At 38.9% G+C, this 25,571-nt stretch overlaps 1 protein-coding gene across 2 annotated transcripts in view; it reads left to right on the top strand.

The window, feature by feature from the left end:
• Positions 1 to 21,860, top strand: part of LPCAT1 (lysophosphatidylcholine acyltransferase 1) — a 66,846-nt gene extending 44,986 nt beyond the window's left edge. For both annotated transcript variants that reach the window (XM_063326311.1, XM_063326310.1), the window contains 4 exons: positions 6,077 to 6,230; positions 7,127 to 7,225; positions 10,478 to 10,616; positions 15,254 to 21,860. In XM_063326311.1, the coding sequence (XP_063182381.1) occupies positions 6,077 to 6,230; positions 7,127 to 7,225; positions 10,478 to 10,616; positions 15,254 to 15,438 (577 nt within the window). In that variant the 3' untranslated portion in view covers positions 15,439 to 21,860. The remainder of the gene's footprint in view (positions 1 to 6,076; positions 6,231 to 7,126; positions 7,226 to 10,477; positions 10,617 to 15,253) is intronic.
• The last annotated feature ends 3,711 nt before the right edge of the window (positions 21,861 to 25,571 follow it).

Below are 25,571 nucleotides of genomic sequence, written 5' to 3'. Positions count from 1 at the left end.
TGCAGTGTGGCTCCTCTCTTCTCATAGCATCAGTCCCCTCTGGTTTTACCTTTCAGAAAAGCTTCAGCAAACATAAATTCACATAAACCAAATAGTAAAACTTGCTGCTGCTGTTTTCCAACTTTTCTCCAATGTTTCTCCTCTCCTCCTGTTGAACAACCACAAATTAAATCTACAGCCTCATCCCGGTAACTGCTTTAATATACAAACAACTCTTTCCTTTTTTTCATCTCCTCATCTGAAAGTATAAAGCATAGTTTCATGTTTCCGTTCTGTATTTTATCTATTTTCACTATTTTTTGCCTTCATCTTCCAGCTTGTGTACATAAACAAAACAAAAAAATGTATTGGAGAATAAGGAATGTAGGACAGCATACATTATGTATTCAGATGACAAGCAGATGATTAATTCATTGTCGGGACCTGCAACTGAAAGGACTTCCAGTAGGATAGGAGAGACTTCTAAGAGAAACAAAGATGCTTGCTTTGTTCCAAATGTTCTGACTTAACAGTACTAAGAAAAAAAAAAAGGCAAACAAAACCAACCCAAAAAACCACCCATGTCTCTTATTATGCAGTTGATAATCCTGGGATTCAGTTTAATCCTCTTGTTAAATTGTCTGGCTTCTGTCTGCTCAATTTGAAGCTGTTCTTTTAAATTATGCTTTTGTGGGTTTCTGTTTGGGCATCTAGAAGAATTACGTGCATTTGTGAGTGAGGTTCGCCACAACTCAAAAGTTCTCTATCTGGTTTGAGCAATTGTACATTAGTGAAATATTATCTTGTCTTGATTTGGATATGTGCCAGTAAGAAGGCTATTATGATGATATTTTTCTGGCACAATTGGATGAAGATTGTAATATGACTTCATCTCTAATGCACACTTGATGGCAATGCAGTCATTTTGCTGTTTATTTGAAGGTTTTGAGGCCAGGGAGGCATTAAGATCATCCAGTCACATCCCTAAATAACTGGAACAGTAAATTTTATCCAATGGATTTTGCGTCCAGTCTTAGTACTTGTTTATAACATACTTTCAGCAATAACATACCTTGAATAATAACATACCATCAAGGTAACATCCAGTTTTAAAAGCAAGATTTTTATAGTAAGGCAAATCCAGACTTGGTTTTGGTTTAGATTCTTTGAAATCAAGTTACACCTCAGTTTGCTACACTGGAGAGTTATTTCTCTTCACGTTATGTATCTACAGGATTCATTAACATTGTCTGTAAAACTTGCTTAGTCTGTGCTCAGCTGGATGGGATCCAATCCAGAAGCCGCGCAGCCACAGCAGCGAGTTCTTGTGCTTCATCTAATGAAGAGCTTAGGCTCTGTTAACACAGCTATGCAGCTGCCAGGTCACAGCTGGCTGAAACTCGGCTGCCTCACGCTGAACTCTGTGGTAAAATGACTGCGGTATCAATGAGATCAATTGATCATAGTCTCATCATCTCAAATTCGGCATTCATTAGTCCTCAAGCAGTTACTCTTCTGTTGATTCTGATAATCTGTGGCTGACCAATGAGCTGATTACTAAGCTATATGCAGTCTTTATTGTAGCTTTCATACACTGTAAATCCTCTGCTTTGTCTGATGATTTCTTCCACAATTAATTACCCCACTGTTTAAAGTGATTCTCGGTTAGTACTTTGACTGGATCTATTACCATGTTCTAGACATTGAAACTTGTTTGGGATTTTGTGCCTTATTAAAGACCTCTTTGGATATCTTCTCCTTCAGAAAGTGTTAATACAGTATAATTAAGTCTCATCTCCATCTTTTTATGAGATACTTTTTGTGAGCTGCTTCAGGGTAGTTGCCTGCAAGGACATCCTTAAGTTCATATTTTAATTGATTTGTTCCTATTGTCTCAAACTTCTGTTTGTTCTAATTCCTTTGCTCATAAACTAGAAGGACCTTGTAGCTTTAACTGTTGTTCCCCTTTCTTACGGAACCATGACTTTTAGTCCATCAGTAGTTCCTTAGAGAATTCCCAGTTTTCAGTCAAATAATTTTCTAATTTTCTTAAGTTACAATTATTCTCAGTTTTGTTTTATTTTCTCTTTAACAAAAAAGAAAAAAGAAAAGCCAAACGTAGCATATATTGCAATTCAAAGTAGGATTTACTTTAAATTTTTTTTTAGTGACTGTATTCTGCTTGCTGTTAGATAAGGCTTATGAAATCAGGTCTTGAAGTAACCTGAAATTTTGCTCAAGTAATTCTAGCAGTCCAGGTCTTTTTCAGAACAGCAAGAACTTAAATGGTATCGTGGTGAATGTGCATTTTATTATTGATATACGTGTGGCACAAGACCCTTTGGTTTGGCAGGTTCTTGATCTGGTCTATGCATTTAGTACACAGACTGAGGTTCTTTGTACTTTTCACTGAAAACAGTATGGCTTTGCTGGTTATGTTGACTTCTTTTAAAAGTTATAGTTTGCACCACATCATCTTTTTCAGATCTGATTTCAGAAAAATATCCTGTTCTTGCCTTCTAGATTTCTGAGCTTTCTCAGTAGGATTACTCTCAGACAGTAATTTTTATCTTTAACAATGAGCAGCAAGCAATTTATTTTGGAATTCCTTTTGGATCCTTAACCCTATCTCCTTTGGTTTCCTAAGCCCGTGTGTTATTGGTGTCTTGTACCCATGTAGTGTCTGCCCTGGAAGAACATTCTACAACCTTAGCAAGCCTGCAAGGTTTACCTCCTTAGGCTATCCCTGGCTGTGGTGAAATTCAATGTTAGTAGACCTGCTTGTGTTGTATCAATTCTACTGTCACTTAAAAAGCCATAGTATTTTGGTAAGAATGACCTGAATTAAACAGCAGTTCCATTTTGACAACTACTCTCCAATGTTATCTCACCCAGTTGGCCACGGGGATCCTACTAGTCAATGCCCCTGTAGGCTTGTAAGATCTGCAAGGAGGAGATAATTACCTCATAGGCCTGGTGCCTGTCCATTGTTGCTTAACAGCTTTTACCATCCAGACTGCAATGAAAACTTCTACTGTCCATGTCTGCCTGAAACGGTGGTCCAGACTGTAGGCAGAGCTTTGCATTCCCGAAGTAATAATCCCTCACAGCTGACCAGCAGTGCTATGACTTCAGAGTGTTCATAAATCATCTATAACAAGAAGAAAACCTCTGGAGGATGTTGTCCGTCTGCATTCATGATAAAAGCAATACTGTCCATTACAGGAGGTGGTCACGGATCAGGCGTAACATGGTAAATACCAACCATAATAGCCCCTGCCTCCTGGATCAAGGCAGGGTGTGCCAGAGTATTTGGAAGATCAGTTTTGCAGCCATTCAGTATCGTTTCTCCATTATGACAAGAAGTTGCACAGAAGTATGTCAGCAGACATAAAACTGAATGTTTTGTGCTTTTCTGGCTTAGGGCAGGTTTCTGTGAGCTTGCACTTTGCAGTAACTAGCTACAAGATCAAGCTGTTCTTATGCAACTTTCCATGAGACACTAGAAGTTTTTTTGGCAGATTCCCACATGCAAGAAAGGAGTTTGTTTTCAAATAGTCAAATACAGCTAAAACTAGCTTTAAGGAGGTAAGACGTCTTACTTGCTAAAAATAGTGATGATTTAGCTGAAAGTATACTACATTCAGGGATCTGGTTTTCCTTGTGAAGTCTGCTGTGAAGGATTTAATGTTCAGAGCTGTTAATCTTGAAAAATGCCCTTTCCATCTTCAGGGATTCGGGAGTGACTTTGTGTTCTCTTTAGCGCACACTGGCCCAAAAAAATGAAGCAAAACACCACAACAGCAAATAATGTTCTGTATTGTAAAGCCTAGATCCTGCATGGAAGCCATTAGGCAAACAGGCATGATTTCATGAGCGAAGGCACCCACTCTTGGCTTTCTAACTTTTATAGCCTCCATTGGGATAAAAGTAATATCTTTAAAGGAATTGAGACATTCAGACCATTTCACATTTGTTCAGAACCTGTTGTGGGATTTGGAACACTTGGCTTTGAAAAAACTTCAGCACAGTAGGTCATGGTCATCCACACTTTCTGATCCTGAAAGGGCTAGAGGGAAGTGAGCCCGCCTTGAATTACCAGAAGTACAATGCAGTCATACTCAAGCTGAAGCTGGTCCACATACCCTTTTTGAGATTGGCTCACATCTCTTTCTGTATTTATAAGACCACAAGATGGCTGTGAGATTTGTGGTAGGCCATGCTACTTTCTGTATGAGGTTTTGCCTTCAAACTTTAGCTTTTTGGCCTTCATTGACTGGTGAAGAGATCTCACAGGTCTCAACCACTGCTCACCAAACAAGTACTCAGTTCTAGAAGGTAAATTTTGAGTCAATTCGTTGCAAATCAAATCTCTCTGATTTAGAGACAGATGTTAGATGGTGTATTCTGTGTCAGTGGTGGCTTATCTCAAGGGAGGATTTGGATGCCAGATGTCCTTCATCTTATAGTTAAAGTACGTTTCGGCTTCTACAGTGGGGATGTATTATCTGTGGACACTTATATGTAATCCTGCAGATGAGAAGCTGCGTTCTGTGTGCATCTCAAATCCTCCATGCATTCCTTAGTCACTGTTCCTGCTACTTTTCTACTGGATCATGGAAAGTTAATTTGTGCAGAGAGGTGTTTCGCTGCTCTTTTTATACTGTCTAGGACCAAAACTTAAGATAGGTGCTTTAATGCCAAGATTGAGAACGTATGAATGTTCTGGAGGGGCTGTGTGTCTCTGAAAGAATTCTTGCATGCTCAGGTCTTATAATTCAGAAATGCGGGGCTTGGTGTTGTTTATTTAGTACATTTTTTTAGGTAATGGCAGACAGCATAGTAGTTGTGTTTTTACTTAAAAGCAGTGATTTTTAGGAAGGGTCGTTTCAGTGAGCAGTCAAGATCTGGAGCTGATGTATGAGATAATCTTCCTATCAGAAACGCTCTTACCTTTTTTTCAAAAGCTCCTGAGAATGCTGATATTAAATATTTTATTCATTCTCATCACTGAGAGGAAGCTGCTGAGGAGTCCCAGCTGCAGTCTGGGCACAATTCTGGTGGGAGCTTGTGAGTTCTGTAAATAACTGCTTTTCCTTGTCTGCAGCAACAAACAGCAAAACAGACAACTGGAGAGGAATATTGTAGAAGACTTTATTGTCGTCTTTTGTCTTCAGACTGGAAAGTCTGGATGCCCACATTACCCTAACTCAGTCCAGAGAAAACCTGCTGATCAAGATTTGGTTGATGTTGTATTAGGGAGGGAATATACTTTTCCCCACGTACCTGCAGCGCCATTTGTTATATTCATAGTAAGACTTATTTTCGCAAAGGCAAAACAGGAAGCTTGACTTAGAAAAAAAAAAAAACAAACCCAAACAAACCAAAAAACAACAAACAACCCCAAAAAACATACAGTAGGACTTCTGCATTAAATATAAAGCTGTTCATTCATCAGTCAAAATCTGGTTTTGCAGCCAGAAAGACTGAGGGAATTTCTGTAGCTGTATTAACTGCTATAACTTTGTTTGGGTCACCTCGTAATGGTGTCCAACTCCGGACTGATTGTGAAAAATGAGGACTGACAAACAGGATTAACAGTATAATCGCTATTATGTAATCCCTGATTTCTTTTAGGCAAGAAGCATCAGGCCTTTCCTGTTTAGTGACATTAGTAAATTTGGAATCGTAATTGGTTTATGTTACTGTCCTACGATACGGCCATATTCAGGTGACCTACATCCCACCTGGTTCTCCATGCCTGGTATTTCTTATTATTAGCTAGTTCTAGACTGTGCTGCTTGTTCATGTTGAACTGCTTACGCATACAGCTTATAATCAAGGTAGAATAAAGGACACAAGTTTATCACCAGGGTTCTTAAGCCCTTGCAGTAATTTGTAATACAGTTCAAGAACTAATGGGAGCCTTAAAATTACAGGAATAAATTATGTTATAATAAAGTTTTTTAGTAATTGTGATTCCGTATTTTGTAATGGTTTGCACCATTATCATCCATTGCTTCATTTGGTATATTGAAATTTGTATTGTTAAAACTGCATTTATTTTTAAAATGTGCAAAAATAATATGCTTTCTAGGCTGAAGCCAGAAACACTTGAAGATGATCTTGATAAATATGCTGCAAGTGCCATGAAAATGAAAAAAGAAAAGGTTGATCTTAAAGAATTTTCAGCATACTTGGAATTTCCAGTTTCTCACACATTAGAAAGTATGTTTGCGCTTTTTGACGAGGTAAGAAATAGCATCATGTTTAAAAATTGTACTACTTCTGGTAAACTCTGCTTTAGCCTAATTCTGTTCCAGTTGAATTCACTAAGGTCTGACTTGGACCAGTGCTAAGTGCTTTTGAGCATTTCACCACAGTGTTTGCCTGCTGCATTTCCCTTTCAGCAAGGTAAGAGCACCTATCATCAGCTAAATAAAGTGCTCATTCAGGTGGAAGTTAAAAGGAGTATCAGTTGGACAGAACTGATTTTTCATTCTAGATTCAAAATATAAAGAGGAAGAAAGATGGGTTCAGGCAAAACCTCTGCTGCAGCTTGTTGCAACTGAATACAGTGCCTGTTAGCTGATATTTCACTTACCTTGTAAATAAATCACTTGTTCTTCTAGGATGCCTGAAACCTGAAGGATGTAGGAACTTGGCAAATGAGCCAGTTTTTCATTCCTCTGGCAAATGGTCAGGACGGGGAAATGACTATTACCTTTGTCTGGATGAGGTGCTGTTTGGACAAGGAGATGGTTATGTGCACGGTGTTGTCTCAGACCAAAGAGCAGATGTCATATATTCAGGGCTTAAATTGCCCTCTGGTTCTCTGATTTTAATTTCAACCCAGTAATTCAGATGGTTTAGCGTAAAAATCTTAAATGTGCAAGTGAAGGGGGACAGTAGCAGCACTGTCTCCCAAGATTCTTTGAATTATGACTTCTAATTGAGACTCTGAAAAGGGCCTGCAGAGCTTTGATGACTCAGTTCTTGCCCTAAAATAATTCGGTTTCAGTGGGACTTTCTTGCAGTGTCATATGTAATGCTCTTTCTGAATATTCTGCATCTTTAGCAACTGTTAGTTACTTATGAAAGTTCTCAGACAAATTGCAGTATTTTGAGGTGAGATTTTCCTTCACAGAATGAAGATGGCATAATTGACATTCGGGAATTTGTCATTGCTCTGTCAGTTGTCTGTAAGCCATCAAAAACTCTGGAAACGATTCAGTTGGCGTTTCAGGTAAGCAGCATTTTCTTCCTCTATGTATTTTACTTTTTTTAGAGCTTATTAATACTGCCATTAGACTTAACAGAAACCTGTTTGACATGCCCTTTTAATACTTAATTACATTGTAAAATAACATTAATGGAAAGTTAGATTAAGAGGTCATGTTCAGAGGGAATGCATTGCAAGTTTAAGTCATGTAAAATTGTGGAAGTTTGCCATTTGAAACTGTTCTCTGCGGAACTCTGGTAGAATCTCTTTTAGCACATTGAGTCTCAAACCTGAAGTCCTTTGTATCGATTCCTTTAAAGGCTAATGAGTTGTGCTTACTACTTTTATAATGTTGCAATGAAATCTTACTTTTCAAGTTAAAATATTTTAAAACTTTTCCTACACGTTAATAGAGATTAATTTTTTTTTACCCCCTTTTATCTTCTTGATAAGATTTTCTGCCTTCTTAGTCTTACCGTGTTTCTGTGTTGGTCCTGCAGTCTGTGCCCGGGCTTTTTCCTTCCCAGAAATGCTGCTGATCTTGTTCTAGCCTCAGTGGTTTGTTGTAGCATCGGCATAGATAATTAATGCAGGCTTTTTGGGAAAGTGACACCAGCAATACTTACTGTTTGCCATTTTGGTGGGTTTGTCTGACACTGTGATTTACTGCTTTTTAATTAACTTCCTTAATATTGCTATTCCAACATGCAAATTCTGCTGCATCCTGCATCATCTTTTCCTTTCGCCTCGAACTCATGTGGTCTTCAGTGTTACTGAAACTGAAGAGTGTTAACGCTTGATGCTGTCATCACTGGTGAACACATGGGGTTGAGAACATTCATTTGCATGGTAGTACATGGCAGCTTTATTTTCTGAGTAGCTATTTTCAGGTTCTTCAGCATACCTGTATTATTCTCTTAACTATGTTTTGCTTAAGAAATGAAGCTCCTGTGAGTGTTTAGTGTTCACACCTATTGCTGTTGCCCTCTGGCCAGTATCAAATAAATTTGACAGAGGAGGAAGGAACACAAATATTTAGTTCCCACAAATATTGGTGAAAATCTGCCTCGTAGCTGCTGTTAACTTACTGCTGCTTCTGAGGGAAAAGCAGAAAGGTATCTGCCCTTACTTGATATATATATAATGGCACAGAGAAATGCTCAGGTGCTGTTTGGTCAGCTCTGTGTCTTCATACTAAAATGAAAAAGGTTAAAGTAAACTTGAAGATGGCTTGGGCAGTATTTCAGTAAAATTTAGCTGTCATAGTGCCTAATGTGCAATATACTTTTATCATTTTAGAGGAAGAAAAGCTCAGGTTAGGCAATTATTTCTCTTGGAAAGTACCTAAATTTTTTCATTAATAGAACTGCTTCTTAAACAAATTCTGTTCTTCACTATCTGCTCTATTCTTCAACTCATAATATGTAATTTTGAGTTGCCTGGTTAATAGCAAAATATAAAGCTAACTAGAACTGCAAAGAAGTTCTATGCATGTATGAAGAAGGGAAAGGACTCAGCAAGGGGAAGCAGGTATGGCTCATTTTTATCCTGCTAGTGATGATTGGAAGGGTTAAAAGAAGTCTTGAGCTGAGGAGATTTTGCTCACAGTATTCCAGAAAAAAGGGAAAGAGAAATTTTTTTTTATCCTTTCTTCCCTCTCTTTCCTGGGTTTGTGTCCAGTGAGACATTCACACAGCTTATTGGAAGCCTTTGAAACATCTAGACAGTTCATGAATTTGTGACTTTAAACAGATGCTGTCCTCTGCCATGTGCTACTTCTTGCAAAGCACCTTGTTGTTTGTTTTCAGGGATAAAGTGAAACATTTCACTTAGCTGAACAAGTTCTCAAAGTGGAATTGTTTCGTATATGGTTGAAGAACTTGAAAAACAGGAGTTACTGAGCCACTAGAGTTCTAAAGCGGTGGGCAATTAAAAGAGAAGGGGGGGATTATGACTATCAAGTCTAAGAACAGCACTCCAGCGTAAGTGCTATGCATCCTCACTTCCTCATTGCTAGGGAAATGAAAGGGTGTTGTGAATCTTGCCGATACGAAGCTTGTGAGCCTTACCATAAATGTCACCTCTGACTACTTGATCTGTGAAAATGTAGCAGCTTTTATTAAACAAGTGTCTTGTCCTTGTCCCTACTCCTTGTGAAACAGTGTGCAAGTTAGGTGTGGGGGAGGAAAAGGCAAGATTCCTGATTTGAGCATGAATGTTGTCTTCCATGGTACTTCAACTTTTTTATTCCACTGACTTTTTTTTCATTCCATTAAGGTGTGCTGTCTTGTGACAGCAACTTCTGCTTGTGTGAAAAATACATCCTTACGCCTGTTTTGTTCAATCTCATCAGTTCCCACATTCTCATTGACGTAGAGAAACTAAAAGGAAGTTTCCAAAATAGCATTTTTTTACATGGTTCAATATTTGCTTAAAAATGAGACAACAATATTTCAAAAACTCTTCTGTCTCAATTTCCATTGCACAGGCAAATTGAGTTATTTTAGAAAGTTTACTGAAGTTGTATTTGCTAGAGATGTTTTGAAATACTCAGGCCCTTTTTTCACGGGAAAACACTGTACATATACAAAGATGGAATGAGACTATGAACAATTTCAGTCTCCTGTCAGTAGTAAAGCTAACTCTTTCTGCAATGAAACTCTTTGCTTCAGGACTTAAGAAGATGCAAATTATTATTTTCTAGAATTTTGAATAAGTATTTGTAGAAAAGTATAGGCCCGTCATTTTATGAGGTAGGATTCTCCTGATTGGTACAACGCCATTTAGTCGTAGGCATTTTACGCAAACTGGCTGTTGGATGTTGGTCAAAGGAATCTTGAGTTTCACATCTGACCAAGTGGGAATGGTATCTGCTTTAGACTGACCTAAACGTATCTCCTGATTCCACAGACGCTTGGAGTTTGGACATACAACTCAATGGACTGCAAATTATTCTCGGTTACGTATCTGCAAAACATGTTAGTGTTAAACAGTCTTGTCTCTGAATGTCACTGAAATGCCAGTGGTTAGGCGTGTAAACATAGCGGGTTTTCTGAATATAGCAAGCTTTACTTTCTAAGCATACACAGGTGAACTAATAATCAATGGTGTCTTTTACCCAGATTAATCATAAATCCTTAGTAGGTCACATCAACCTGAAAGCAAGTAGAACTTCCAATACCAAATTTTAATTTAGCATAACTACTTAGTGTGGTACTGCTTATAGGAGGTAGCATTCAGCTTTGCGATGTTTTATCTTGCTGTCTTGATTCATAGCTGTACCAGTCAGAAAATGGAACTATAGTAGAAGAGGATTTAGCGCATATTCTGAAGACTGCCATGGGTGTGTCACAGATTAATGTTACACATCTCTTTAGAGCTGTAGATGAAGAAGAAGAAGGAGAGATTACGTATGGTAAGTTTAAGTGGATCTGAACTGTCACAAAATGTCAGTTGTTTGAACTCATGTTGATATACAAAACAGTTATTTTTTTATTAAACTTTACCTTTTTTTTTAGTTGACTTCAACAATGATAAAAGCACTGCAGACAAAGTAAACTTGCATTTTAAAAAAAATATATTTCGCCTTTAATGTAAGATTTCAAGTCTTTGTGTTTTCAGAGGTTTTCCCTTCCAGATTAAGTCAGGCAATAGCTAGATTCACCCTTTCACCATATTCTATTCTGTGACTTCCATGTATGTGAATATGTATTTTTAAGAAAGATATCTCTATCCTGTTTTGTCTCTTGGATCTGTTCCCCACTATTTCTGCCTTCCCAGAATATATGGGGATGTAAGATTTTCTACTCCCATGATAATTTCTCAGCCTGTTTGAAAAATAAGTCACGAGTGTGTGTGGGGGAGAAATGAGGGGGTATTAACCAGGCTGCTCAGTATCTAGTCTGTAATGCAGGTGATATGGAGGCGAGAGTTGCATTTGAAAAATTGAGACCTGGGTGAATAGATTATGCTGGGAATTAAAGTACTTGTGTGTTACTGCATAAAAGATGAAGAATCTGAAGTAAGGGTCTAAACTTAGTTGTATCATTTAAGTATGAACTGAGTTGTTGATAGTCAACATATCACATATCTTCAGTAGAAGTGCTTATGACAGGCCCTAGTTGTTTTCCTTCAGGATAATCAGTATGTATTTAATTTGTAAAAATCTTACAAATTAAGACCATCAGTGTTAGTAAATTACAGTTTCTACAGTAGTAATTCCTCTGTTTCAATCATACAATATCTATGTAAAGCTTCAACTACAGAGCTCTTGTAGAGGTATTGGAATGAGTGTCATTGCCACTGCCTTTCCCTTTTCGCCTGATTGCTATGTCTTACCTCCTTGATATTCCAGCTGTACTACCCCTTTCCTTTCTGTACCTCTCATCTGTCATGTCCCCAGCATTTCCATGTCCATCCTATGGTATTGCCTTTTTCCTGCCTATCTCTGTTGCACCTTCTTTCCCAACTCATTTGGGCGGTGACTCAACTCTTCCTCCCTCCCTTCCTCATCACCAGCTTCAAAAATACCAGCACAGAATCTTAAGCTGATAAGCCTAGCGGAATTCTAATTTTGGCACATGTCATCGTTTGAGAACAGCTAAATTTGAAATAGTGTACAAGTGAACTCAGACCAGTTCATGTGAGTTACCAAAGAATTCATATTTTAGTATCCATCTTTAATAGTACTTAGTTGCTTTTAGGGGAAGAGCAGGGTATGTTCCCATCACAAGAAGTTGTGGACCACTGAGCCACAGTACTGGTCTCCGAACTGCTTAGCTCTCACTTTCACTATCTTATTTCCTGTAGTCAAGAGTAGTCCTTTGTGAGGCTACACAAAGTAGGATGGTGTTTACATCACTTCCTTGAAACTTTACGTGGATCTTTTTTCTGAGAGAGGTGCTCATTTTATATTATAAACATTGCACTAAGATTTTAACATATCTGAAAGCTTAATAATAAGAATAAATGTCCAATTTATTGTGATAGAGAATTAGAAGATGAAAATAAAATTTTGATATTGCATTTCTGCCTTGAAAGTTATTGCCATCAATATTCAGTATCTTGCCTTTCCTGAGAATACGTGAAATTTCCACACGCTCAATTTGTTGTAATTAAATACTGAGAACAGACAGGTGAAAAACTTGCAGAGTACACCTTTTCTGAAGGCATTGTCCCTGAGAAATCAGAACTTTGTATCTGGTGGAAGAATGCTGACATTACTTTGGATACACGCAGCAGAGGGGTGTGCTCACAAGCTCCTTCTTTCTAGGCTGTTGGAATGGGAAGCAGGAATATTAACTCTTCAGTCATACTTGTAAGAACAAAAAATAAAATATCCAAAGTATCAAACATAAATTGCCGCACATATAGCGGAGTCCTTGAAGCCAGAGATCTCATCCCAAAGAAAATGCTTAGGTTGCAGGTAAACAGAATAATCAATAGCAAAATTGAGGTTGTGTAACTAGATTGATAATTGTGGATCTGAATTGTTAGAAGTCTGGATTCTTGTTGCATGTTGGAAAATAACACTGGTTGCCAGAGATCGTGTATCAGCTCTCTTGAGCAGTGTGCTGTTGGCTTCACTGTTTAGATACACCTTGATTCCAAAGCTCATACTTTCACTGTAATCTAGAGAGAGGCAAGATTTCTCAGTCTTAAAACATGATTCTGGAGAATTTGAGTAGATTTGGTAGGTGGGCATTGTGAATTCTGGGAAACTCTCCACCTGCTCTTGATAGACAAATGATGACTGTAAAAGTTTCTGAAGACTGCCATGCTTGCTGGTAACCAGAAGAAAAGGGGGGATTGGCAGTGTTTTGAAAATCCGTATGGATGAATCTTCCAAGAAGAAGAATTATTTGTTCTGTAAAACGTAGTATCCTTACCTAGATTAACCACAGGATTATCCTGTTAAGTTCCCATACACTAAAGTAATGATGTAGCTGAAGGGGAACAAAAACTAGAGAAGATTCATGAACATAGAGCTTAAATTTATGAACGTAGATTTTTCTGAATTTATTTTCTGAAAAGATACAGTAGCTTTTTGAAGAAATACTTAGAATGGCATCTACAGTAAATATTCTAGTCTTTGCCATGCAAAAAGGATTGTGCTTAATGTGACTATAAGAGCATCTTTGGTACTGTTGGCTGAAACTTTATACTTGTCTTACCTTAGTTGGGCTAACTGTCAGAATGACCTTTCCTAAAAAAGGCTTTTTTTTCATGGTCATTAATATGATGCACACGCTATATGCATTGTTACAAAAAGGAATGGATTCTTGGGATGGGTTTAAAGCATTCCTGTGACAAAAGGGGAAGGCTTTCATGTTCCTGCTGCAGATCAGATCTAGTTAAGGCTCATAGCTGATTGCTCTCTCCTTGTTAGCTGCAGAAAAACAATCTACTCAGTTGGATTCACTGAACATGCTTAACTGATTCTGATGAATCAGTTTGCACTTAAGTGTTTCTAATATATTATTGCAACTACTGCCACCGATAAATATTTAAAATATGAAAGTTCTACGTTTCCTTCTCGGAAAAAGTCAGGTGCATAGCATTCTTTGCTATGAGATTATATTTTTTTAAAAAAGTTGAACTTGCATTAAATACTATGAAAAGAAAAAGTTTCGCTGTGTGCATTTTCAAACATTTAAGATTTTCTTCCCCCCCCGAAGACTTTATTATTTACGTGATCAATCAGCCTGTTGTACATACAGGTTTTTCAGCATAGATGGTAGTGTTGTTTTTCATGGCCTGAACATCATCAGCTTTTGTTGAAGGTACAGGGTCCAAAATACTTCAGATCCATGTAAACTGCGGATAAAGGCTACCCAGTTTTTTGTTTGTGGAAGGATGAAGTTATGTTTATTGCATTCTTTCCACCTATCCCTTTGCAACAGTTCAGGGTCAGGGTTGACCTACAACTTCAGTGCCTCTGTGAGCCAAGTGACATTCCCTTAACCTTTGGAATATTGAGAAAAACATGTCGTCTCAGAGGAGGGTGGCAGAAGGAAAGCTGGGGGAGTTCCCTTCTTCCGCACCAGACCAGTTGTACCAGGAGGAACTGGGCATCCCTCCTCTGAAATGCTCTTTTGACTGTCATCTGTGCTGCACTCCAGGGAACTCACAATATCCTCTCATTATGAGCTCTTCTGGGATAACACAGCGAATTTGAGTGGGCTGTACATGATACACTGTAGGTGACTGAGTTAGTGACAGCGTTTACATCCAGCTTTTTCCAGTGTCAGTTACATTGTCAGAACAGCTTATTTTGACTCAGATCCTGTACAGTATCTTGTGTTCAAATCATGTCTGAATAAACAGTTGTATTGGCAGACTGTAACAAGGCTTCAACGTCTGATTTTTAACACAAAATATTACATCTTGATGTTAAGGTTTTCTCACTCCCCCAAGAGCTAATCTTTCTCTTCTTATTGTCTTACTAGTATCCAGCATTAAAATCAGTTTTTTTCATAATGTTACAAATTAATTATCTTCTCACAGTATTATTCTCTAAAATATTAGGACTTTTGACATGCTGAAATCTTGAAAGCGGAAGGCAGCAATGACAGCTACTGTTAGGGTAAAGAGAATTATGAGTGCGAAGCATTAAAGGTCACATTTGCAAAAGACTTCCCAGATTTCAAGAAATGACTACTCTTGCTGTTTACTGTTCCTCGGTTTGGAGGGCTTCTGCCCTTCCCGCAGTGAACAGCGAGATGCTCTATCAATCAGGGCATGTGGTGCTCCTCATGCATTTTAATGCAAATCTGAGCCTGTTCAGCCCTTCGCCATAGAAGCTAAGCTCTGGTCTGAAGTGTTTTAAGAGAGCTTAAATAACTCTTTGCAGCATCTTGGCTCTGGGGATGTGGTAAACTTCTGCTGAGAAGCTAAAACAAGCGAGGGGGATAGCATTATGTTAACTGCTGCTATTTTTCTCCAAAGTGGTCGTGTGATTATATGTGTGTAAGTATTCAAATTTAGCATCCTTGTGTTTCAAAGAGCTGATTCTGTGTAACAACAACTTTTATTTTTTTTTTTTTTTTTTAGATGACTTCTACAGATTTGCTGAATTGCACCCACACTTTGCAGAAGACTATCTCTATGCTGATCAGCTGGGAGATGAGAGTGGCATGGAGACTTCATCTCTTTCTGCTCCTAATGGTATCTGTACTGACTTCAGCCCTGACAACGCTGAAGATAAAAACAAACCCCTGCAGAAGAAACTGAATTAACACTACAACTGTTACCTTCCTCTCCTGGTGAGAGGATTGTCTTTTCTTGGGATTTTCATAAGTCACTCCAACTATACAACAAATACAGTTTTGTGTGTGAAAGTTCTTCTACCTTAATACCGTTCTTTGAATCATACGTGCTATATTTAACAACATGTTCCAGGTTACTTTGGGGAAGGTGTTTTTATTATTTTCTTTTTTTTTCAAAAAGGTCTTTGAAAGGCAAAAATGTGAATGTGCTTCATTATTAATGTTCATATTTAAAAGGAAGCGGCACACTTATTTATATTCCATTGGCTAGTTTCATGTACAAAGTGTCGCACAAACTGTGCATGTATAAAGAAACTGTAGCTACTATGGTGTTAAGTGCACTTTGGTGATTAGTGTTTCCCTAGTTACGGGGATGTTTATTTGGGGCCAAACTTTGCTGTCCATATTTGCATAGTCAGTCTTGTTGATTTCAGTGGGATTATTCTCTTGAGCAAGGCAAGCATATTTTGGCCCTTTGTTTTGGTTTGAGTGAGCAGTTTGGAAACAAAAATGCAAAAACTTGCTAAGGATTACTTTTTATTGTTGAATGGCAAAATTGTTTCTCTTTCAGTCTCTTCCATGGTAGAATGAAAAGGAAAGGCTCCCTTACCCCTCACCCCAACACTTTTCTACTGTAATCTTTTGGATGCAATTAAACGTGAATTTTTTTCCAAACTGACATGCCACATACTATCTGCAAATATATGACAAAACTCTGCTTTTTTTCTTATAATCAGTTCAAATCATGTCCACACAACATCTGAATGGGAGACATTTACACAATGTATTTAATCTCTGTTTATCAGGAATCACAGGTTTCTTTTGTAGCAAGCCTGTATATACAGATAACTTAGCATGTTACTGTTATGGAAACTTTATTGTATCAGCACAAGTTTGGAAAGGTTGCAGTGACTTCAGAGGCCAAGCCAGCAACGAGTTGCAGAACATCCTGAAGACAGAACTGCTAGTTAAATCTCTATAGCAACATTAACTGTACTGCATTTATTTTCTTATCTCTCCTTTTGTAAAGCCAGATGCCTTAATTACCAATGGAGGTCTCAAAGAAAAATTTAAATTATTATAAAACCACAGAGCTTCACTGATTAGGAAATGTGACAAAAGCCACAAGGAGTAGGAAGGAGGAGACTGTTGCAAAATAACTCCGATGGCAGCTCTACTTCCAAACAAACAAAAATTACTTTCAGGTCATTTTTGTGACTAATTTTATAGGGCTGCACTAAAATATGATGCTTTTGTGATTGGAAAACTGTTGAGATTTGAATCTTCCACTTGTTAGAGTGATTTAAAACTAGATTTGAAAGGCGGGGGGGGGTTAGCAGAAGGAAAGGAAATGTGTTTGCACCAAATGCCTTTATTACTATTTTTTAAATAGCAGGAGCTATTTTAAAGCTCATTAGGGTATTGGAACGTGTCCTTAGAAATCCCTAACTGTACGTGGCAAGTCTCCAAACTGAAACTGGCTTTAAGAGAAAGGGTATGGGGAAAAAAAAATGTAAGAAATTATGCTTTCTGTGGGGTATGTGGACGTAGGTCTTCATTTGGAGATAATAATTAAACTTTTGATTTATCTGTGTAACACATGCCAAGCTGACAGGGCTGTAGCAGACTGGCAGACAAGATTTGAGTTAAAACTGATCATGAAAAATAGGAGAAATGGTTTGGAAAAATAAGGCATGTAAGGAATTACACTTAGGTAGGAATAGTCAGCTGCACAAACGGAGGAGGGAGTGGGTGTTACTGCATAAAACATCTTGGGGCAGGGATGGTACAGAGTGTGACAAACTGAGCACCGTTAACACATTGCTGCAGAGAAGATACTCGTTATGGTGGGATGCATCAACAGTGTAGCCCGTGAGAAGTGTGGTGGTATTTCTGCGTTACCAAGGTGTGATAAGGCCTACCCTGAAGTACCTGCCCATGCTGGGACACTTGAGAAAGATGGGGAGTACCTGGATAGAGTCTGGAGGACAGAAGATACTCAAAGAGGAAAAAAGAGAGAGATTAAAAGAAGTATTAATCCAAAGAAGAGGAGACTGAAGGAAGGTGTGAAAACGGTCTTCAAATATGGAAAAAGTTGCTATAGAGAAGATAGGAGCAGTCTTTTCTCCATGTGTATGGCAAATACAGGCTATTCATTTAAAAGGCAAATTAAGCATTAGGAAAATTTCCTTACAATACACCTAGTTAAGCTAAGGAGAATGGGTTATTCCAGGTGGGGTGAGGAGCCTTCTTTCACTGAAGGTTTTGAAAACACTTGATTTTGTTGATCGTGCCCCAGGGTCATAGGGATACGTCCTGAGGTCTACTTTCCGTGATTATACAGAATGTATTTTAGTTGGTATGTAAGGGAGGAAGGCACATGAACTGTGGTCTGGGTGTATCGCCATCTCCTCTGCAAGACTTTTTTACCTCAAACCAGGACAGGCATGTGGCTCAAGCTGACTTTCTTAAAGTAGTTGTCTTTTGCTTTGTACGTGAGCTTGGGAATCTGAGAATTTCAGAGTGCAGGGGATGAGATAGAGTTCCCTGAGACATGTATCTGAAAAGAAGAAAAAAGGTAAGCTTAGTATCCCGTGGACACCTTTGGGGTGAGAGAAGCTCCAGAGGAAGAGATGCTCCATTCACACCTGTGAAAGAGCAAAGCAAGCTGATTGAAATTAGCTAAATAGGAGCGTGCCTAATTTGCACGTATGCTGTGTGTAGCTTGGGGATCCATCTTCTGAAAACCAAAGGGTTCGTTTGGTTTCCTACCTGTTTTGGTGAGGGAGATGTTTTCTAATTGTGGTGAGTGTAACGACTGCCCTTGAGTGCAGCTAAGCTGTGCAGAGTGCTTGGGCTGACGGGCGCTGCCGCCTGCAGTAGATGGGCCCTTAGACAGAGGCCACACTGCGTGGTGAAGAGGCGCTGGAAGTCATGTGTGGCAGGGATTTCGGTCCAGAGGCGCTGGAAGTCATGTGTGGCAGTGATTTTGGTCCAGAGCTGCTGCTGAAGGACAGTGCGCAGCGCCTTGTTTGCTTGGTGAGCAAGTACTCTTGGTGGAAACAACCATTTAAAAACCAACCAAACAAAAAAGCCCAAACCACACACACAAAACATCACTTAGATTCTGTAATGAATTGCGGTGCTCCCTCTTTTGTGAGGCTGTTGAACGAGGTAGAGACGTAACAGGATGAATTATAGGGTGAAGTCCTGATCAGCCTGCATGGAAGCATTACTAGATCACACGTAATGTCAGAAAAGCTGAGATTAATTGATATAGTTTAGGTGACTTGCATCTGTAGGATATAAGACTGTAATATTAGGCTGCCTCGTAGTAGTAGGGTGGTAAACTTGTGGCTTTCTTGAGGGCTGAGCCCTGTAAGACACTGCATTGCCGCAGCAATGTTCATTACAGCTCACCTAGTAAACTCTGGCTGCTGAAATGTTTCAGTAGTTCCACATAATTAGCCTTTTGAAAAGGCAGCGGACCATGGAACAGCTGGGTTGTGACAGCCAAGTTTCAGTGGCTTCCTTTCCCCTCCACCAAGCCCTGACATGTAAGTGCTTTCAATTAAAGTATCACAGATTTTACAAACACATTGTTTTATTTTAACTGGCGATATCAACAGCCCCTAAATTTACAGGGAGACATATGAAGAGATTACTTCAGTTCTTTGCAACAATTTAACTTAATAAATGGTCCTTATGCCAAAAAAATGCTGGAGTGTGAAGGCATTTGACGTTTCTGAATGAGCATTTTATCACTTTCATGCAATACTGCCATCCCTTGCCAGTACAGCTCTTGCATCGGACTGAAATTCTATATATTGTATGAGACACCCAGCCAAAGCTTTGCTATTCTGTTATTGTTGAAGAAGTATACTCTGTATTTTGTATGTATTTAAAGTAACGCAGAAAATCACGAAATCCAAGACATTTAAAAAGTCTTTTTTTAATTATTTTTATTTTTTGCTTCATTTATATTTCCTCACACATAATAAAAACCCCACTAAAAGCGTGCAAAAATTTCAAAGGTGCAAAGCGTGTTTAAACCACAGCAGGGCACGTGCTATTAGAGATTCCTCGGGAGTCCGCTGCTGGAGGCAGATACACTTAAAAGGCGGTACAGGCAATCTGTAAGCCTTATGGAAAATTGGGTTGTACGCCTAGTTTTTGTGCCAGTAAATTACACTGTACGTTTTGAGGTATTTATTGTGGCTAGGCTAATCTCCCTGTGATAAAAAGCAGCCAGGCTTGTGTGTGTGTGTGTGTTTGCTAATCCCACTTGGAAGGTGTAAATCCTTAAGTCACAAAGGTTGAGGAGGAGACACGTGTGCAGTAAGGAAGTGATGCAACCTCTTCAGTGGCAAAGCCCACGGAAGTAAATAGTTTTATACGTAGCTGTTTATTAATGTTTTCATGCAAACTGAATAGGTTTGTTTGCTAGTTTAAGCATTGGGCTGGATGGAATGTGTCTTTTACTCATTAATAAGTAGTAAATGTTTTTCCAGAAGAGGGATCGTTGCACTTTAACATTTGCATAGCTTGATAAATTTTCTAAAGCAGATGTATTTGTATTCATTTATGAGTTCCCTTACAAGGCCATCTTTGGTATTGCCATTAAGTTATTTTTCCTATTTCGTATTATCATGCAGTAAATACAGCTTTTTGTGTTGACTGTTTCAGTCACATTCTGCTCTTCGCTCCTTCAAAAATGTCATTCTCCCTTAAAAAAAGATGGGGGGGAGAGGGGGGGGAAAGACTCAGGTTCTGCAGCTTGTATTCTTTGAGTGCCGTGTGCTGTAGATCCCGTGATCTCAGAAAAAGTATATAAGCGCAGCTTTGCGTATATTATGGGCCTGAACTAGGATGCAAAAAAAACCCAAAACAATCTGATAAATTTAACTAAGTGTAATTTTCCTTCAGGTCAGACTGCGTCTTATAAGACCTTCTGAAGTGTTGCATTTTGCTTAATGTGAAGCTTCTGCTTTTTTCTAGCAGCACTTTCATGAGCGTCCTAGCATTAAGAAATTACAAATGTGTTGGCCAAGAGTTTTACATGAGCGAAATCTAAGCTCAACTCCTAAACTCATATTGAAGGACAGAAGTTCCCCGTGAACCAAGCGCTTCGGAGGGCTTGTTATTTTCTAGGTATCTGAACTTCAGCTAATTTGGAAAACTTCAATTACCTGGTTAATATGGCTAGATCCTTTACAAAAAAAAAAAAAAAAAAAAAAAAAGGAAAGAAGAAGGGTAGGTCCAACAGTTTCAAATGGAAAGTAAGAATTTGTAACCAGTGCCACTGATAATTAATTATTAATTAAATAATCAGTCCAGCAAAACCACAAGATCTGTTTCACAGATGAGCAGGAAGACTGAGGTTGTCATTCAGGTAATTTGGCGGTCCCAGCTAAGTAGAAATTAAGCCAGCGGTTCTTCATCCAGAGGATGATACCTTGAAGATCCTGCAGCATCTTGTATCCCAATAATGTTTGGGTTACGGACAGCACAGTTTCATGTGCTCTCCCTGCCTTTTTCCTATGGAGACTGGAAAAAAGTATTCACACCGTGACAGGAAAGTTGTAAGACCTCCTTAGAGGTAAAATCCTCCAGCACCCACCACCTCAGAGGAACAGACAGGATCGTTCTGTGCTGTAGCTGAGGCAGTGAACTGGGTGCACACGTTAGTCGTGGTGGTGGCGACGGGCGTAAACGGTACAATATTGAGGTAAAACTACTGAGGGAATGCAGCAGCAAAGAGATCGTCCCTTAGACGTGCCTGGACTTGCGTCTGTGAACATTTCCTGCATTTCATAGTGATGAAGGCAGTTTCTTTCTCTAGGAAACCTCTCCGGTTTATTTCAAGATATTAATTATTTTGTTTTTTACAAGCGGAGGGATTTGTTTTGTAGAAAACGTCTTCTTTTTCCCCAGATGGTATCATGTGCTTTATCATGGCTAATGGGATTAAATCCAAGTGGGTGATACCAGGAGAGCAGAGGATTTAAGAGGCTTATAGAACGGAGGGGTTATGTTTCTGCGAAATACACCAAGGCCTTTTCACAGCAATTGACGCTCCACCAAAATTGTCTTGCAAGTTCGTTAGGCAAAATAATTTTAGTAGTTGTGTGAGGGCAGCGGCTGCTTGTTCCATTTTCTTTTGCAAAGTGGCAGAGCAGAGTGCTCCTGTGCAGGGTGACTGCGGGAGGCCGTCTGTAACCGGTACAGACTTACTTGGTTTTTAAATGATGAGTCTTTTGGGAATGGAAACAGTAGAATCACCTTGGCACAGATTGCACCTGAGTAAGTTATTCTAGTAGTTAACTTATTTGGTTTGGGGTTGGTTTGGTTGGGTTTTTTTGCCAACACAGTTGTCGTTGTTCTTTATTCTGAGCTAAGTTGCACTGGGCCTTACGAACATCTTATTTGAGGTCAGCTCGGGGATCTCAGAAGAGGTGCTGTACCATAATCTGTGGATGTAGCGCTAAGCTTCCGTTCTTCCACTTTGGCCCAAAAATGTTAGAAGCAAGAGAAAAAAAGTCATAATGACTTTTGTAGTTTTAATTATGAACAGGGTGTTGTTTGAGAGTGCCAGTTCTGAGCCAAAGAGTCAGATGGAGGAAAAACCAGGCTGAGCTTCTGGTCTTGAGCCAGCAAGTGGTAAAGCCCATCAAGGCTGGCGTGGCAGCAACGCTGTCACCGTGCAGCTGGCCTTTTCCCACAGCAAAGAAGGATCTTTTCTGCCCCTTGGGCTGGTGAGTTCAGTTTTCTGTAGCCCTAGCTCTTGCTTGTGCTGTCTGTTCCTTGCAGCTGTGCTGCAGCCTGAGGGAGGCCTCGCGGCCTCTTAAGCTGAAGTGACATTGGTGGACTCTTCTCCCTGAGCCATAAGGAGCTGGTGAATATTGAAGTGGCGTTCTGGGAATGCCAGCCAAAACTAAGGGCCCGTGTTCTGCTTTAGCAATTTCCTTTTCCCACGCTGTAACCATTGCAGGTGTGTCCAGGTGACAGCAGGTCTGAAAGGGCTCATGAGATTCTCCTTGTTCCCTATGAACAATAAGAAATTAAATTTAGAAATAAAAATAGATTAAATTGGATTGACTTCCGACTCCCTCCGTCCCTTTCAGTATGTGCCTGTTTCCTTCCAAGTTCCAAATGCAGCATCGATAAATGTGATTGGAAACAAAGTCTCCTCGTGGATACTGAGGAAAGCAGAAGCTCTGACACTTTTCATCCTACCATGGTACTGGAAATGAAATTCATCTGACGATAGGTTATTTCTAAGTCTATGAATGTATATGGGAGAAAAACCCAAATACATGGCTCTTATTCACTATCCAGCATGAAGACAATTTTGTACTTTAAATGCTAAAGAAATAAACTTGTAAAGATCTTGTATGCCCTAAGTATATATATTTTGTCCTATGTTTTCTTTTATAATGAATTTCAAGCAAATATTTCTTATATTTCAGAAGGGAGGTTTAGGTTAGCCAGGGCTGTACTTTCCAGACTACAAAAGCAGTTTTTAAGTGAACATGTAAAAATGAAATTGTATTTTTAAACATGTGGATCAAGCATCCTTAAGTTAAACATTTCTCCTTAGCAATTGTATATACTTAGACAAAAAGCGAAACCGTTGCAGCTGCTCGTCTATAGTTGTTTGTGTTTGGTGGTTTGTTTATATTGCTTCCTCTAATTGCTCTAAGGGTGTTAAGAGCTCCATGTCTGTCAGTAACATTAGAAATAGCAGTCAGAAGGACATTTCTTTAGAAGTGATAGATTTTGTTTCCCGGAGGAGGACCAAGACGAAGCATCTGCTACCTTTGTATCACGTGCTACACGATCTCAGTGTCGCGGCATTGTGCCGGGAAGTATTTGGCATCTGTTCAGTGGGACCACTTTCTAAACCTTTTTGTAATTCCCAGCATCTCTCCAGGTGTGCAAGACATTTCTGATTTGATTGCAGGTACTAGTTCATCTTTTTTTTTTTTTTTCTTGGAAGAATAAAATTGAGTTTTCAACAAGCTGAGAAATAATTTAGGAAAAAATAAAAATAGTTTTGATCTCTTGAATTATTGTTAAACTTGCATTGAGGATATCGTTTATATATTTTGGAAAAAATATTGCTATGTTTTTGAATACAGTTGAGCATTTAAATGCAAAAGCAAAAAAAAAAGTTAACCTTTTACATGATCAAATTTTGGAATTTTCTCTTACGGCTACTGAATCACAGTTAGGCACTGCCACGAGGAGGATGCTTTTAGTTGAAAACCGGTGCCGACAGAGCGGGAAGCTGTTTGGTGGGAACTCACTCGCAAGGTATTAACGCGCTTGTTCCATCAGCGGGCACAAGTTGTGCTGGCTTCCAGGCTGCTCAGGCAGAGCTGGGGTGTTTCAAGACGCATATTGGCTGTGAGCTTTTTGTTATAATAGCCCTTGGATACGCGGTGTAAATCTGTAACGATACATAGTGCTACTGGATGATGATAATAATCCGAATGCATTATTTTCTGCTGTAAATTTCCCTCCCTGTGGTATGTGTACATAGACTATTACCTTTGCACTGACCTGACTATACTTCACAGCTGAAAAGCAAAAGCAAGTAAGTGTACTAAAGGTGGCTGTAGCTTGTGGTTCCAATTGGGGGAATACTCCTGCAGAACCAAAAGTATAGCTTCAGTGCTACAAATTTGATTTTTATATTTTTTATTAGCCTGCATGGAAGACTAAGGATAATATTTTTTAAAAAGGAACTTGGTTTTGTACATTTTTCAATGTTTAAAACTGTATGATTTAACATTACCTCTGAATACCAGTGATCAGTAAATTCTTAAAGGAAATACCTCACTTTGAGCATTCTTTTCTTGTTAGTTGTCCGATAGGTTGGAATGGTCAGTAGCGTGTGACGAAGCGAGCCATATGATGTAGACGCTTAAACTACGCTACGTGAGTCGTACGATGACTTGCTGAAAGGGAACTAAATGATACACTACAAGTGTTGATGTGCAGTATGCAATCACGGCTCATTCTGCCCAACTGGACGTTTTCCTTATGAATGGCTTGTAAATTGAATTTTCAGCGTGAAGCCAAATTAAAAATGAAACAAAATATGTTTGGTTTCCTCTGGATTTATTTTTTTTCTTTTGGATTTTTTTATAAGCAACAAAGTTTATAAGAAGGGAAAGGATACAAATCGTTGATTGTGAATGAATCCACGTACGTTTAGGCGTGCTTTGTTGATGTACGTTCTCTGTGGCAGGGTGTGTAGATCAGTGTTTGTTTACTTGATAACTAGCAGTATGAAATACAGGGGTTTAAGGGTTTTGTTTGGGTTTGGGTTTTTTTTGTGTGGGGGCGTGGGTTTTGGCTTGGTTACTGTTGTTTTGTTTTGCTTTGTTTCCCTTAAAAATGACAGAGATAGTGACTCCAGTTCTATTTTCTGTGTTTAAAGAAGAATATCAAAAGAACAAAAAAGGCTCAGAAAAGGGGCTCCAGAACAACTCTGGAGAACTAATCTGCCTAACTTAGACTGAAGTAGCTCTGGCTACTTTTATTTATCCAGGGAACAGACAAGAAGCGAGCCAACACTCCAGATACCTACATACATGAGAAATTCGTTAACAGAGGGTGGAGAAAGGCATAATGAGGTCCAGCGGGTATAAGAACCATTAATATGAACATTTTTAAGAATACAAATGAAGCACTGGGGAAATTTACCAGAGAAAAAATACACTCATCATAATATGAATATTTCAAGGGAAGTCTTGTTCATGTCTTTCTTCATGTTAGTCTCTAATTTCAAGTTATGGGGTGGAAGCAGGTTTTGAGTACGTTCTTTGGCGCAAGTCAGGTTAGCCACGCAGTGGTTTGTGTGGAAGAACAGACATCTGTGGGTGACAGCAAATGCGTACAATTTCATTCTATGTAAGAAAAAAAAACCTGAACACGGTGTATTTGTCCAAAACAAAATTTAATCTCATTATTTCTTCGTTCAGAGTTCTACTAGTCATGCAGCAATGTGGCGTGCTTTCTTATGAAGAAAATCTTGAAAACCTGAACCTTTTTTTGCTTAAATCTATTTTTCCTTTCTCTTCTGCTTTAAAATG

The sequence above is a fragment of the Chroicocephalus ridibundus genome, chromosome 2 (genome assembly GCF_963924245.1).
Source record: "Chroicocephalus ridibundus chromosome 2, bChrRid1.1, whole genome shotgun sequence".
In the NCBI taxonomy this organism is placed as follows: domain Eukaryota; kingdom Metazoa; phylum Chordata; class Aves; order Charadriiformes; family Laridae; genus Chroicocephalus; species Chroicocephalus ridibundus.
This window is presented reverse-complemented; position numbering and strand designations above follow the sequence as displayed.